This window comes from Lethenteron reissneri, chromosome 46, assembly GCF_015708825.2.
Source record: "Lethenteron reissneri isolate LAM-NWPU_2019-01 chromosome 46, ASM1570882v1, whole genome shotgun sequence".
In the NCBI taxonomy this organism is placed as follows: domain Eukaryota; kingdom Metazoa; phylum Chordata; class Hyperoartia; order Petromyzontiformes; family Petromyzontidae; genus Lethenteron; species Lethenteron reissneri.
The window spans coordinates 4,479,381-4,493,924 of record NC_083824.1 but is presented as its reverse complement, the minus strand read 5'-3'; the positions used below and the strand labels follow the sequence as shown (position 1 = coordinate 4,493,924).

Below are 14,544 nucleotides of genomic sequence, written 5' to 3'. Positions count from 1 at the left end.
GGTACATTGTTAATTATTCTAATTTTACAGATTGTTAATGATGGCGATGATTCTCATGGTACATTGTTAATAATTATAATTTTACAGATTGTTAATGATGGCGATGATGATTCTTATGGTACATTGTTAATGATAATGATAACTTTACAGATTGTTAATGGCGATAATGATTATGATGGCACATTGTTAATTATTCTAATTTTCCAGATTGTTAATGATGGCGATGATTCTAATTTTCCAGATTGTTAATGATGGCGATGATTCTAATTTTCCGGATTGTTAATGATGGCGATAATGATGCTAATAGTACAGGCTGTTAAAGGTGACGTCTATTTTGCAGGATCCTGGCTGGATTCGCAAAAATCACCATGAATTCATCATCACCCACGTGGACCGTCACTTGGCAGATCTCACCATCAAGCGGCCTTCCTCTCAGTTTCACCACCACCACCTCGTCACCATCACCATCACCCTCCTCCTCCTCACCCTCATCATCACCCGCCACGACGATCCCTCGCCTCCAATCCCCGACCGCGAGCCTTCCCAGCCAGGGCATCGTCATCCCCTCCTTCACGACGGCGTCACAGGTGCGCGTGGCGGTCACCTTCTCCCTGTGCGCCCTCTCGCTGTGCTGCAACGCCGCGGTTCTCTGGAGCGCGTCCAGGGATCGCCGCCCGCGGCGTTCCCACGTGCGCATCCTGCTGGTGAACCTGGCCCTGTCGGACCTGCTCACCGCCTGCGTGGTCATGCCCCTGGACGCCGCGTGGAACATCACGGTGGGCTGGCGGGGAGGCGACGCGGCCTGCCGCCTGCTCATGTTCCTCAAGCTGGTGGCCATGTACTCGTGCGCATTCGTCACCGTGGTCATCAGCCTGGACCGGCACGCCGCCGTCACCGACCCGCTGCGGGTGTCGCGCGCAAAGCGGCGGAACAAGACGCTGCTGTGCGCCGCGTGGAGCCTCAGCGCGCTGCTCGCTCTGCCCCAGGTGCGATTCGCGAGGGTTGGGGTCGGTGGCACGGGACTCACGCAACCCACTCACTCACTCACCCTGGTGGGGGGGTGGGTGGGTGAGTGGGGTGGGTGAGGTGTGGTGAGGTGGGTATGGTGAGGTGAGTGAGGTGGGTGAGGTGGGTGAGATGAGGTGGGTGGGTGAGTGGGGTGAGGTGGGTGAGGTGGGTGAGGTGTGTGGTGAGGTGTGAGGTGGGTGGGTGAGTGGGGTGAGGTGGGTATGGTGAGGTGAGGTGGGTGAGGTATATTGTGAGGTGGGTGTGGTGAGGTGGAGTGGGTGAGGTGGGGTGGGTGTGGTGAGGTGGGTGAGGTGGGGTGGGTGTGGTGAGGTGGGGTGGGTGTGGTGGGTGAGGTGAGTGAGTGGGTGGGTGGGTGGGTGAGTGGGCAGGGGAGGAGGCAAGGGGTAGCCCGCTTGTTTTGCCAGAGAGGGCTCCGCGGTTCGACTCCGTCAGTCCGCCCTGGGTAACACCACTGATGTATTTTAATCGTAACATTTGCTGCTGCTGCTGCTGCTGCCCGCCGTTCGCTTTCGCAGTGGACGATAGGTAAAGAGACCGTGGCGTCGTTTGACAAGAGTGGGCCATTGTGTGCCCGGCGGCACGGCCCACATTTGCAACAACAAAACGTGAATAACTTTCCTTGCGAATGTACTCAATTGTGAGTCCACGTGTGGCAACATCGGCCGCTGCGGTGACACTACCGCAAGGCTCTGTCTGTGAAACAGCAGCGCCTTCCTGCGTGACGGTCTTGAGCTGTACAATAATCATCATGACGCGAATACCGAATATGCGCTTTTTGTTGTATTCATTGTTATTCTTGGGTTTTTTCGGTAAAGTCACGTAGGTAAAAAATTAAAATTAATAAAAGTAAAATAAAATAAAAATAAAATAAAAAATCATCTTACTTGATACAACAAGCGTGCTGTGACGGTTCCACCTGAAGACGGAAGCTTGTGTTGCCTCCGAAACGTCGTGATTTTTATTTTATTTATTATTTATTTTTTTACCTACGTGACATTACCGAAAAAACCCGAGAATATGAATCATTGCAGTCACGAAAGCGTCAAATCTAGAAGTATTCATTGTTATTAATATGGGGGGTTCTACACCAGTTTTTCTTATTCTTCCCTGAACAAGATACGCGGCTCACACTCGGTCAACCCTGCCGCGTAGCCCTGTTTACATTCACAAACAACACCCCCACAATAAATATATACACAGCCTTTTGACGTCATCTGGTCGAACACCATATGAGACTAGGCTCCAAAGAAAGCTGTCTCTGGTGTGGACCAATCAGTTTCAAAGACAATGCAGAAATTATCAGAGTATTGTTTTTTCTTTGCATTTGACTGCAAGTATTGTGGTTAATGTAACCATGATTCCTTGCAAAAGGTGTCAGTTTTGTTGCCAGAAAAAAGGGGAAAACCCCTATAAATATACACCGCATGTTACACAATGAATAAGCGGACAGACAACACGGTGAAATGTTTACTGGGAATACTCCCAGTATCTGCCTCTCCGCACACGACACGAATGCTGGGGTGTTTTCACCTATCCCAGCGACAACGTTGATCCCAGCAAGTCTGCTGACTGCTGATGGGAGCCTGAATGTCAAAACCGGGCCAAAGTTTGCTTGCGTTGAACCAATGCTGCTGAAATAATGCACACCCCACAAGGCCGTGCAGCTGATAGGGTGTAAACAAAAAAACAACCTCCTTCAACATATTTATATCATGGGAGGATAATTGTCTGCTGAGTTGCGTTGTTTGTATAGTTTTGACAACAACGCTGACGATGTTGTTTTGTCACGTTCAATCGAGATTAAACAACGAATCCGTCGCACCCCATACTGGCATACGAATGCCGCCTGCAGGCCAGATGCAGTCGCCTCGTGTGTCGCACATGGACAGCTGCCACTGGGGGTGCCCTTTCTTAAATGTTTAAACTAAACTGAACAATTAATCTTCTTGGTTCTTTCGGTAAAGTCACGTAGAAGGGAAATAATAAAATAATAAAAATAAAACATTATAAAATAATTCTCACGACGTTTCGACCACAACGCAAGCAGCCGTCCTCAGGTGAAGACCAGGTCTGCCGGGGAGACAGCGTCTTCACCTGAGGACGGCTGCTTGCGTTGTGGCCGAAACGTCGTGAGAATTATTTTATTATGTTTTATCTTTATTATTTTATCATTTCCCTTCTACGTGACTTTACCGAAAGAACCAAGAAGATGAATCCCTACAGTCAAGAACGTTTTAAATCGAAATTTAAACCGAACAATCTTTTTATTTGAGCAGGTAAGGCCCACGGAACTTTTTTTGTTTTCAGAGGCGACCTGTACACAAATTATGGCTCAGCAAAGTGGCTTCTATTCAAATGTATAGCAGCCAAATACTCTAAACGCGTGATGCCGATTCTAAATGCGTATGGAAAACCCGGAGGACCCGGAAAAAAATCCACGACACCACGAGGAGAGAGACACCGCAAACTCCAAATATACAGCAGCACTCATCATGGTCGGGATTGAGCCCACGATCTCCTGCATACCAGGCGAGGGAGTTAACATCTCACCACCGTTTGAAATGACGTGTGGAGCAAGTCGCCTGTGGTGTGAACGGCGCTCTGAGACGGCCCGGTGTAGTAGAAGAGGACAAGTAACGACTCGGCACGTTCTGTTTACGTGACAAATCTTACTAATTGGCTGTGTCGGGTGGTGGCGGCTTTAACGACACACATTTATATATTCACGCGATCTAACCCAAACAAACCTCTATTATGGATGACACTGGTTGCGAAATATCCATAATACAGGTAGCCTTAACAGACTGTTGGGGCAAGTGCTGTTAGCGAGCACCTGTGAAGGCCGGGACACGAAGGGGTGAGTGGCCAGCACCATGACCGGCCTCCTTTGTCTCCCCAAGTGGCGATGGCTACGCACCGCACGAGGTACTTATTTGAGGCCGAGTCGACCTAGGAGATCCCCAGAGCCGGTTCAGAGAATCGTCACCGGTGTTGGCCGTGAGCGGGAATCGAACTCGGGTCGCCGGGTTCGTATAGAACAGGGGTCTGCAACCTTTAAGACATAAAGAGCCACTTGGACCCGTTTCCGAAGGAAAAAATAAACTGGGAGCCGCAAAACCATTGCGACATTTAAAACAAATATAACACTGCATATATTGTTTCTTACCTTATTGCTATATACAGGATCGTGCAGTCAGCTGTCAATCTGAATAAAAAAATGACTTTTTCACTTAACAATGTAAAATATATTTTTGCAAATTAATAGCTAAATTACCTGGTTAATGGGATTTTTGCTCCTGAACCTCAGTGCACAGTGTCTGCACATCAGGGCTGTAAGACGTCACCTTCATTTTCACACAGGCTTGCAAGCTGTCATCTGTGAGGCGTGATCGATGTTTGTTTTTAATATAGTTCATGTTGGAGAAGACCTGCTCACATACATATGTGGAGCCGAAGATCGACAGGACTCCAAATGCATACTTTTTCATGTTTATATAAGTGTTGGGGATGGCATTCCATGTTTCGAATACAAGTTTGTCCTGTTTGGGAAGGTTTTCAATATCACTCCATTTATGATTCTGAGCCAGAATGGCCTTCTGACGGGCAACATCCTCAAGAGTAGCGGTCAAGCATTTGAACTTGGACACCCATATATCTTTGTCGGCTATATCGGCCAGTTCCATCTCAAGATCAGGTTGACTTACACCTGCAAATGCAGTCATATTCAATAGGGATGGATCGATCGCCAGGGGAGTGACAGGGAAGGATAATGTCGTTTTTTCCTCTCTGAACTCACAGAATCGTTTCCCAAACGAACTTTGCATTGTGGTGATTGCAGACTTGAAATATTCCAAATTTATCGTATCATGACTTTGTTTGAACTCTCTCAAAGAGGGAAAGTGAGACAGTGTACCTCTCTGTAAATCTTTGACAAACACTGTCAACTTGCGCTCGAATGCCAAAACCTCCTCCAGCATGTGCAGGGCTGTGCCTCCTTTCCCCTGAAGGGTTGTATTTAGCGTGTTTAGATGTGCTGTCATGTCTACCATAAAATGTAATTTTTCCAGCCACTCTGGCTGTTCCAGCTCAGCAAAGGTGAGCTCTTTGCTGCCCAGGAAGGTTTTTACTTCTTCCAAACATGTGACAAAGCGTTTTAGCACCTCGCCTCTGGACAGCCACCGGACCTTGTTGTGGAGCAGGAGGTCAGAATATATGCTTTCCACCTCATCCAATAGCAAACGGAACTGGCGGTGGTTTAAACCCTTTGCCATTATCTTATTAACAATCTGAATGACCACATCCATCACTTTTGTGCATTCCGGGGGAAATGTTTGAGCACACAATGCCTCTTGGTGCAGGATGCAATGAAATGACAGCAGCGTTCTACCCAGCGCCTTCTGCAGTAGAGCCACAAAGCCCTTCTGTGCTCCTCTCATGCTCGGTGCCCCATCAGTAGCCACTGAGACCAGGTGGTTGGTGTTTATTTTTTTAGCACTTAAAAAGTCCAGGACAGCCTTACAGATATCCTCACCCCTTGTTTGGTCTTTTAGTGGTATCAGCTCAATCAGTTCTTCCTGTGGCCCAAAAGAGTTCACATATCGGCAGAGCAGCGCTATTTGTTCAGTATCACCTTTATCTTTGGACTCATCACAGGCGATGGAGTACGCCACAGCTGAATTAATGTCTTGAATTTGATGTTTGCTAATGTTTTCTGCCATTTTTAGGGTTCTGTCTTTGACAGTCTTCGCAGAGAGAGGCATGTCTTTGATTTTCTGCACAATTTCATTCTTGTTTTTGAAGTCCATGTATAGATGTTCCGAAATATTAATGAATGCTTCTTTTATATACTCTCCATCTGTGAAGGGCTTCCCGTGCTTGACTATTTCCTGAGCGGCCACAAAACTAGCATATGTTGTGGAATTTTCAGTCTTCACCCACTTCTTGAAATTATTTTTGCTCATATTAACCTTCCTCATAAGTTCTGCAATGGCTTTTCGTCTCTCATCTCCATCTGGATATTTTTCAGCAAAGGCTGTGTGTTTATTCTGGAAATGTCTTGCAATATTCGACTTTTTGTTGTTTGCAAACTTCTCACCACATATTAAGCATACTGCTAAACCAGTCTCGTCAGTAGAGAATGCGAATGATTCTGTCCATGAGGAGCGGAGCTGATGGAGGCAGCCATGTTTTGCGTTACCTAGCAACGGCAACGTTATTGCCTGTCACCGGGCGGGCAGTGTGGAGCGGAGCGGCGACGCCAGAGCAGGTGTCACAGTGCGCCTCCTCCCCTCGCTAGCATCCGCCCCGGAGCCGCGGTCAAGGTTCAAAAGAGCCGCATGCGGCTCCGGAGCCGCAGGTTGCCGACCCCTGGTATAGAACCTCCCGATAATCACGGCTGTCTCCGTCCGGTGCGAAAGCACTTCAACATTACTCTTTGCTTCTTTCGGTAAAGTCACGTAGGTAGAAGAAAACAATAAAAGATCACGACGTTTCGATCGCAACGCGTGCGACCGTCATCAGGCCTGATTCCTGCAGTCACGAAAGCTTCGAATCAAAATTGATCTTCGCCACTAAGTGGCGGTGACGTCACCACGGCGCTTGTGCCAGGCTAGGTGCAGGTTAATGCCACGTGAAGTGTCGAACGCGGGACCGACCCGAGTGGCCGATGCAACAGCTGTGCCAACTCGCTGTGTTTTAACCGCCCGGCGCTCCGCTCGTTGTTGTGAGCGTCGCTCCTCCTGCCCTCCGTTGTTGCTGGAGGGCGACTGCCTCCAACTGCCCAGCAGCAGCAGCGTCCTTCACGAGCCTCCTCCATGTTATACACATTATGATACACACACGCGCACATTGACATTCACACAGGCGCAAGCTCGCTGGCACATCCACCACCACCAGGTGCAGCGAGTGCGTGTCCACTCAGGATTTGGACATCCACATTGATTCGCACGCTTCGCACGAACGAACAGCCCGCGTCCATAACACTGGTCTACTATTCATATTCTTGGGTTTTTTCGGTAAAGTCACGTAGAAGGAAAATAATAAAATAATAAAACATAATAAAATAATTCTCACGACGTTTCGGCCACAACGCAAGCAGCCGTCTTCAGGTGGAGAACAGGTCTGTCGAGAAGGCAGAGTCTGAATTTGGTCTACTATTGTTTAGACGTCGTCTGCTTCAGAGATGTAATGTTCCGTTTACTGTGGATTTTGATGTGCTGAATTCGAATATGACAATTAAAACAACCGTTTGCCGGCTGTTCCCAAGATATTTAAGTTTTCACATTTCACGTCTATGTGTTTTGTGAAGAGTTTTACTCCTAAATTGTCAACCTGGGTCTTTTCATGTGTGTATGGTTGCTTTACATCATAACACGTACCCTGTCCTGTTCACGTAACACTTAAAAATCAGCGAAAGGGTTATATAAATAAAATGTATTTTGAAACAAACTTTTATGTATATATAAGTACATATTCTTGGTTATTTCGGTAAAGTCACGTAAGAACCAAGAATATGAATCCCTGCAGTCACGAAAGCTTTAAATCAAAATGTATACGTTCGTAGTTTAGTCCTTTATTCAGAGTCTACTCGGCGCTTCTTGGCGTGTCTCTTGTATTTATTAATTGAAGCGTCTCTTGTCACTGTCCAGCAATAGTCTGCAGTTGTCACACGATTTAACACGATTTTTGTTCCTGGATACGAAGTGTTATTTTCGAATTGCTTATTCCTCAAAAGTATAGAAATTGGCTATTATTATTCCCCACGAACTTTGCTTTTGTGACCAGGACTTTATGTGAAGGAATGACACAAATGCACACCGCGTTTTCTCATTGAAAATAGGTACATTTTAAAATATCACTGTCCTGGTCACAGAAGCAAAGTTTGTGGGGAATAACAGCCATTTTCTGTACTTTTGAGGCATAAGCAATTGGAAAGTAACACTAGCCAGGAACAAAAAACAAAGAACGTTTTAATCTTAATTTTGGAGCTTTCGTGACTGCAGGAATTATTCTTTGGTTCTTTCGGTTAAGTCACGTCTAAAGATAAAATAATAAATTAAATAATAGCATATTACGACGTTTCGATTGCAACACAAGCAATCATCATCAGGCATAAAAGAAATAGCAACAAAAATCTAACTAGAAAACTATAGACAAACATACAAGCAGACAGACATCACAAGGACACACACAGAGAGAGAACACATATCGGCACAAAGAGAGAGAGGTCGTTTCTGTGACGGGGCCTTAAATATAGAGAGGGGGGCGGGGGCGGAGAGAGGGAGGGGGCAGAGAAAAAATTAGCATAACAATGAGTGGACGACAACGTGATGCTGCAAGTACGATGATGTTTTGTTACACAGTGTAATTCATACACACCGAACATGCGCACACATGTTTGCACGGTGTGTATGAGTTTGTGCCAGGCTCGGTTCATTCTGAAGCCACGTGGAGTGAGTGGCCGATGGCCGCAATTCATGGAAGAGACTCGCAGACACTTCGCCAATAAAACATTCCTCCTGCGGAGGGAGCTGGTAGGAACGTTGGGTTGATCGGTTAATGGCCTGCAGGGTCAACGGCGGCGTGGTGTATTCCGCAAATATGCCCGACTGTGAGGGCGGGCACAAGCCGGCGTGAGTAGGTTAAACGTTGAGTTTTATAAGGGCACCACGGAGTGACCAGCCCCTCCCCACCCAGCCCCACCCCTCCCACCCCCCACCCAGCCCCACCCTCCCACCCAGCTCCACCCTCCCCACCCACCCCACCAGGCCCCTCCCCACTCAGCCCCTCCCCACCCTCCCCACCCAGCCCCTCCCCACCCTCCCCACCCAGCCCCTCCCCACCCTCCCCACCCAGCCCCTCCTTCTCCACCCAGCCCCTCCCTGCATGACGGACGGACGGACACAATAATCCCCTGTGGGCTGGTGGAACCAGTGGGTTCCTACCAGTACAACACTGCCTTAAAAACCATAAACACAACAGGTGAAGTTATGGCCACAACTCGTACCCATAACGTCACCTATTACACATTACTACTACAATAGCCCAGAAATGTGTGTAACGCTCGTGACGTCACTCCAAATGCCGCACGAGCGGGTGGATTTTTACACTCACGCGGAAGGTCGAGTGGACAGATATTTGGTTTCGAAGAGTCGCTTCAAATATGACGTTTCTTTACAGAAAGTGACGGTAAAAACTTAATATATGCAGCACAGTGCTACATCCGTACGTGACGTCACTGGAACAAAGCCCCCCCCCCCTAATTAATATTCATGAGCGGGTGGATTTTTACACTCGCGTAGGTCGAATGGAAATAAGCATTTTTTTTCGCGAATTTTGTTTGACGTTTCTTCATTGACAGTGAATCTAATAAATAATTCTACGCAGCAACAAAGTGGATTTGGTGTCTTTATTTATTTCTTCAACACTTGAGACAAAGGATAAGCCTAATTGATGCTTCTACATTATGGTTAAATTGACATTTATCGCTGATTTTCCAGGAATATTGTATCGATTTCCAATTTATTTCAACCCCAGCGACCGAAAACAGAAGACAATAAAGTATCAGAGCAGTGAATTTGAACAAATTGAAGGTCAGCTTATATACAGCGCTACAGTTACATTAAGTGAGGTGTTTTATGACGTAGTTTTGTGCCAGATTCACTGCCGTTAATACAGCGCTACAGTTAACTGCAGTGAAGTGTTTGATGACGTACTTTCGTGCAAGATTCACTGCCATTACATTTACACAAGCAATACAATTATACTCTGCTCGATTTTTTCGTAAATATTACAGCTGTCCGTCCTAGGACGGGCAAAGATGCTCGTTTATTTTAAAGCCACAGTGCAGTTGGTGAATGTGTTGAGATTCGTCTTTGTGCATTGTGCACCGCTGTCAACGCAGCAGCAGCACCACGTGATGTGTTTAACGAGGGGACAGGGACCTGGGTGGTTACAGATCGACTGACAGAGGCCGCCACGTGCGGTCCCCACTGTGGCCAAGAGACCCCAATGTGAACAACAACAACGATGTCTCTACTCTTTTGACTGCAGTCAACACCTGATGACGGTTGCTTGTGTTGCTTCCGAAACGTCGTGATTTAATTTATTTTCTCTTTTTTACCTACGTGGCTTTACCGAAAAAACCAAAGAGTATGGACCCTTGCAGTCACGAAAACTTTAAATCTAGAACGATGTCTCTTGTCCGTGCTAACTGTGGTTGAGTGACAAAGTCTACTCACCACCACCGTGGGCATCAAACCACTTTGGATGTTTCAGCCAAAGTGGTTTGGTTTTTCACTTTTGTCAATTTGGTGCTTTGGCAGCAGAGTCGAGGAACAGCTTACTCAGGAATAATGTGAATGCAACCCACGATAATCAGTTTTAAAACGAATTAAATTGGCGCGCGGATAAATCACTGTCGTTTATTGTAACGTGTTGTTTGTATCATCTATACTGTATGTTTTGTGGACATTGTGTTTGGTCTGCACTCACGTCCGTACCCAGTAATTATTTAAGTGGTTATCTCAAATGTTCCCTTGGTTCCTGTACCTCGAGATTACTGCACGGAAGCAGTGAAAAACTATACAGTACTTTATTTTAGCAGGTAAGCTCTGCTGAGCTATATAGCTCTTTTTCAGAAGCGACCTGGCCACATGATGCTTATTAATGTGGAAATATATAGCAGCCAAATACTCTAAATGCGTGATGTTCATTCTAATTGTGGAGGGAAAACCCGGAGGACCTGGAGAAAAATCCACGCGATCACGGAGAGAGACCTGCAAACTCCAAATATACAGCCGGCGTCATGGTCGGGATCGAACCCACAACTTCATGTAAACTAGGCGAGGTAGTTAACATCTCTCCAACATGGCACCCCAGGTACTCTTATAAATACGGCAACCATGATGATGGTGATGATGTTCTTGTGATTGCTGCTATAGCCAGCCTGGCGATTCAGCGGTAGAGCGAGCGGCTCGCAATTGGAAGGTTGCGAGTTTACATCTTGACTGGGGCAATTGACTCAGGCCATCAACTCTCCGGGGTCGATAAAATATGTACCACTTCGTGAGGGAGTTAACGGTGGTTGTCCAATAGATATCCGTGCTCCGGCTCTAGGAATGATAACTTTCCACGATGGGGGCTTTCGCCACTCCACACGCTTTGAGACTCCAAAATGTAGCATTGTACAGGTATTGATAATAATTTCTGTACAACATACATTGAATTACGTATTCATTAAAATAGGCCCCCATTTGAAAGCTTCACATTTCAGAACTGCCCTCCTCCCTCTCCTTGGTAAGTCTCTGAATCTGCTACTGACATCGTGACACAAAGTCACAACGCGTGCGTGCGCGCGTGGTTTACATCACAGAGGAGTGGCGGCACAGCAACGTAGCGCGCTGCGCTACAAACCCGGCGACCCGAGTTCTATCCCCGTTCATGGCCACCGACAACACCGGTGATGATTATCTGAACCCATCCTGGGCCTTCTCCCCTCGGTCGAATCGGCCTCAAATGAGTACCCGTTGCGGTGCGTAGCAAACGTCGCCACTCATGAGATAAAAGTGGCCGGGCGTGGTGCTGGTCACCCACCTCCTGTGTGCCGTTCCGGCCTTGATAGGCGCCACTCGCTAGCAGCACTTGCCCCAGCAGTGTGTCAAGGCTACACGGGGGATCTTTTCCCTGTACCTGCCGCATTCTGCGTTGACGGGGGACCTCTCTCGTCTTTCTTTGCCCCCCGCAGCTGTTCCTCTTCCACGTGGCGCGAGCTCCGTCGACCGAGAGCTTCACGCAGTGCGTGACGCACGGCAGCTTCCCGCGCCGCTGGCACGAGGTGTGCTACCTCATGTTCACCTTCTCGTGCCTCTACCTGCTGCCCCTCGTCGTCATGCTGGCTTCCTACGGGCGCATCCTGCTGCAGATCTCGCGCCGCGTCAACAGCGGTCAGTGGAGCAAGCGGGCGAGAGGCAGTGGATGGACGAGAGAGCGCGCGCGTGTGTGTGTCAAAGTGCAGCGGTTAGCGCTATGCTTGCGCTATGAACCCGGTCACCAGAGTTCGATTCCCGTTCACGGCCACCACCACCATTGACGATTTTTTTAACCGGTCCTGGGCCTCTCCTAGGTCGACTCGGCCTCAAATGAGTACCTGGTGCGGTGTGTAAATATCGCCACTTGGGTTACAAAGTTGACCGGGCGTGGTGCTGGCCACCCACCCACTCGTGTGCCGTGCCGGCCTTCATAGGTGCTTGCTAACATCACTTGCAACCAACAGTCTGTTCAGGTTTTATGGGGGAGCTTTCTTTGTATGTGCGAAAGGTCGTGCGGTAGTGTATGAGTTAGTTTGCTGCGCTACGAACCCGGCGACCCGAATCCGATTCCCGTTCACGGCCATCAACACCAGTGACGATTATTTTAACCGGTCCTGGGCCTCCCCAGAGCCGGCTGCATTTTTGTGTCACTGGGGAGACACAGGTGGCCGGGCATTGCCCTGACCGTGCCGGCCTTAACAGTTGTGCTACTACTCGCTAACATCACTTTCCCCAGCAGCATGTTAAGGCTACACGGGGGACCTTTGTCTGCGTGTGAGTGGTGGTGGTGAGATGGAAGTGGCAGCAGTGGTAAGAGCGATGTTCCCTCCCCCCGTGCGGGATGCGAGGAGGCGCGATGTCCCCCGTCGCATGCCATTTACATCCCCCCCCCCCACCCTCTAATTCGAAAAAGATAAAAAAAAGTTAAAGAGCAAAACTCACTCATTTACTACGTAAGCAGTTTGTGTGCGCGTGAATGTGGCTTCTGCTTGTGGAATATAAGCTAATTATGTTGGTGATATCTTCTTGGTTCTTTCGGTAAAGTCACGTAGAAGGGAAGTAATAAAATAATAAAAATAAAACATAATAAAATAATTCTCACGACGTTTCGGTCAGACGCTGTCTCCCCGACAGACCTGGTCTTCACCTGAGGACGGCTGCTTGCGTTGTGGCCGAAACGTCGTGAGAATTATTTTATTATGTTTTATTTTTATTTTATTACTTCCCTTCTACGTGACTGTACCGAAAGAACCAAGAAGATGAATCCCTGCAGTCACGAAAGCTTTAAATATAAATTTATGTTGGTGATAATTAACAAAAATAATTGCATTTATAAATGGGCATCGGTATCGGTTCAATTGCATCATTAGCACATTGCAAAAATTATCGAGTGCCCCGTGCCAGAATGGTAAATCGTCGATTATGCGGTAGAGTTTGTGACTTTTCCGGTTAATTGAGGCAACTTACAATTTGTGGCATCTTCTCAGCCATGGCTTTGTTTTAATTCTCATGGAACGGAGGATAATTGTGGAATCCGTGTCTCTGCGATCTCATGGCCATGTCTTCTCATCCCAGTGCCACGTGTCCCATTGTGCCCCCCCCCCCCACGTGTCCCATTGTGACCCCTCCCCCCACGTGTCCCATTGTGCCCCCCCCCCACGTGTCCCATTGTGCCCCCCCCCCACGTGTCCCATTGTGCCCCCCCCACGTGTCCCATTGTGCCCCCCCCCCACGTGTCCCATGCTCCGTGCTGCCCTTGTCTCTGTGCCGCCATGCCCCTGACACCCACGTGTCTACGTCATGCGCTCTCGAGCAATCTCTTTTATGCCCTCATACCTTTGTGTTTTGTGTGTCGCCGAATCTCAATGTACCCAATCGTCTTCATTTCTTCTTGCCCCAATGCCCCCATACCCCCATGTATGGCCGTCTATAGGGGGGGCGGGCCCCGGACAAATCCCACCGTGTGGATCCCCCCACGCCTTCAAACTAAACCGTTCCCCTGTCTCCCCGTGTCTCCATCCCACTCTGTCCCCGTGCGTCCATGTCCCTGTATGCCCGTGTCCCTGTGCGTCCTCATCCCCCGGTGTCCCCTGTCCCCGCAGTGGAGCTGAGGGAGATGCGCGCATGCAACCACGGCCTACGCACGCTGTCGCGCGCGCGTGCACGCACGCTGTGCATGACGGCGCTCATCGTGAGCTCGTTCGTCGTGTGCTGGACGCCGTACTACCTGCTCGGCGTGTGGTACTGCATCAGGCCCGCCATGGCCTCCGAAGACCACATCCCAGAGGCCGTGAGCCATGGCCTATTCCTCTTTGGGCTGCTCAACGCGTGCGTCGACCCGGTCGTCTACGGCTTCTTCTCCGTGCCGCTGGGTCCCGGCTCCGCTTGCCGCCGCCGCCGCCGCTGCTGCTGCTTCCGCGCGGCATCCACGGACAGAGACGCCGCCTCGGCTGCCATTCACAAGCACCAGGGGCAGCAGCAGCAGAACACTGTGGACTCAGATCCGACCAGTGGCCACTTAGCGCACCTGGCCTCGTGGAGGTCATACCTCTCCTTCTCCGTGTCCTCGGCATTCGTGGATCTTGTCCGAGGCCACTGGCACGGTCGCCGGCCGCACCGCGACACGCGCGCGCCAGCAAGGGAGCCGTCGCCCACGGCCGTGTATGTTCTGAGCCAACTGTGCGAACCTCAAGCCACCCAGGGATAG

General features: G+C 49.0%; 1 protein-coding gene across 1 annotated transcript in view; it reads left to right on the top strand.

The window, feature by feature from the left end:
• LOC133354229 (gonadotropin-releasing hormone receptor-like) overlaps positions 1-14,544 on the top strand; it is a 26,518-nt gene extending 11,974 nt beyond the window's left edge. Inside the window, exons 2-4 of the mRNA XM_061570911.1 lie at positions 341-986; positions 11,774-11,972; positions 13,940-14,544. Of these exons, the coding sequence (XP_061426895.1) occupies positions 369-986; positions 11,774-11,972; positions 13,940-14,544 (1,422 nt within the window). The 5' untranslated portion in view covers positions 341-368. The remainder of the gene's footprint in view (positions 1-340; positions 987-11,773; positions 11,973-13,939) is intronic.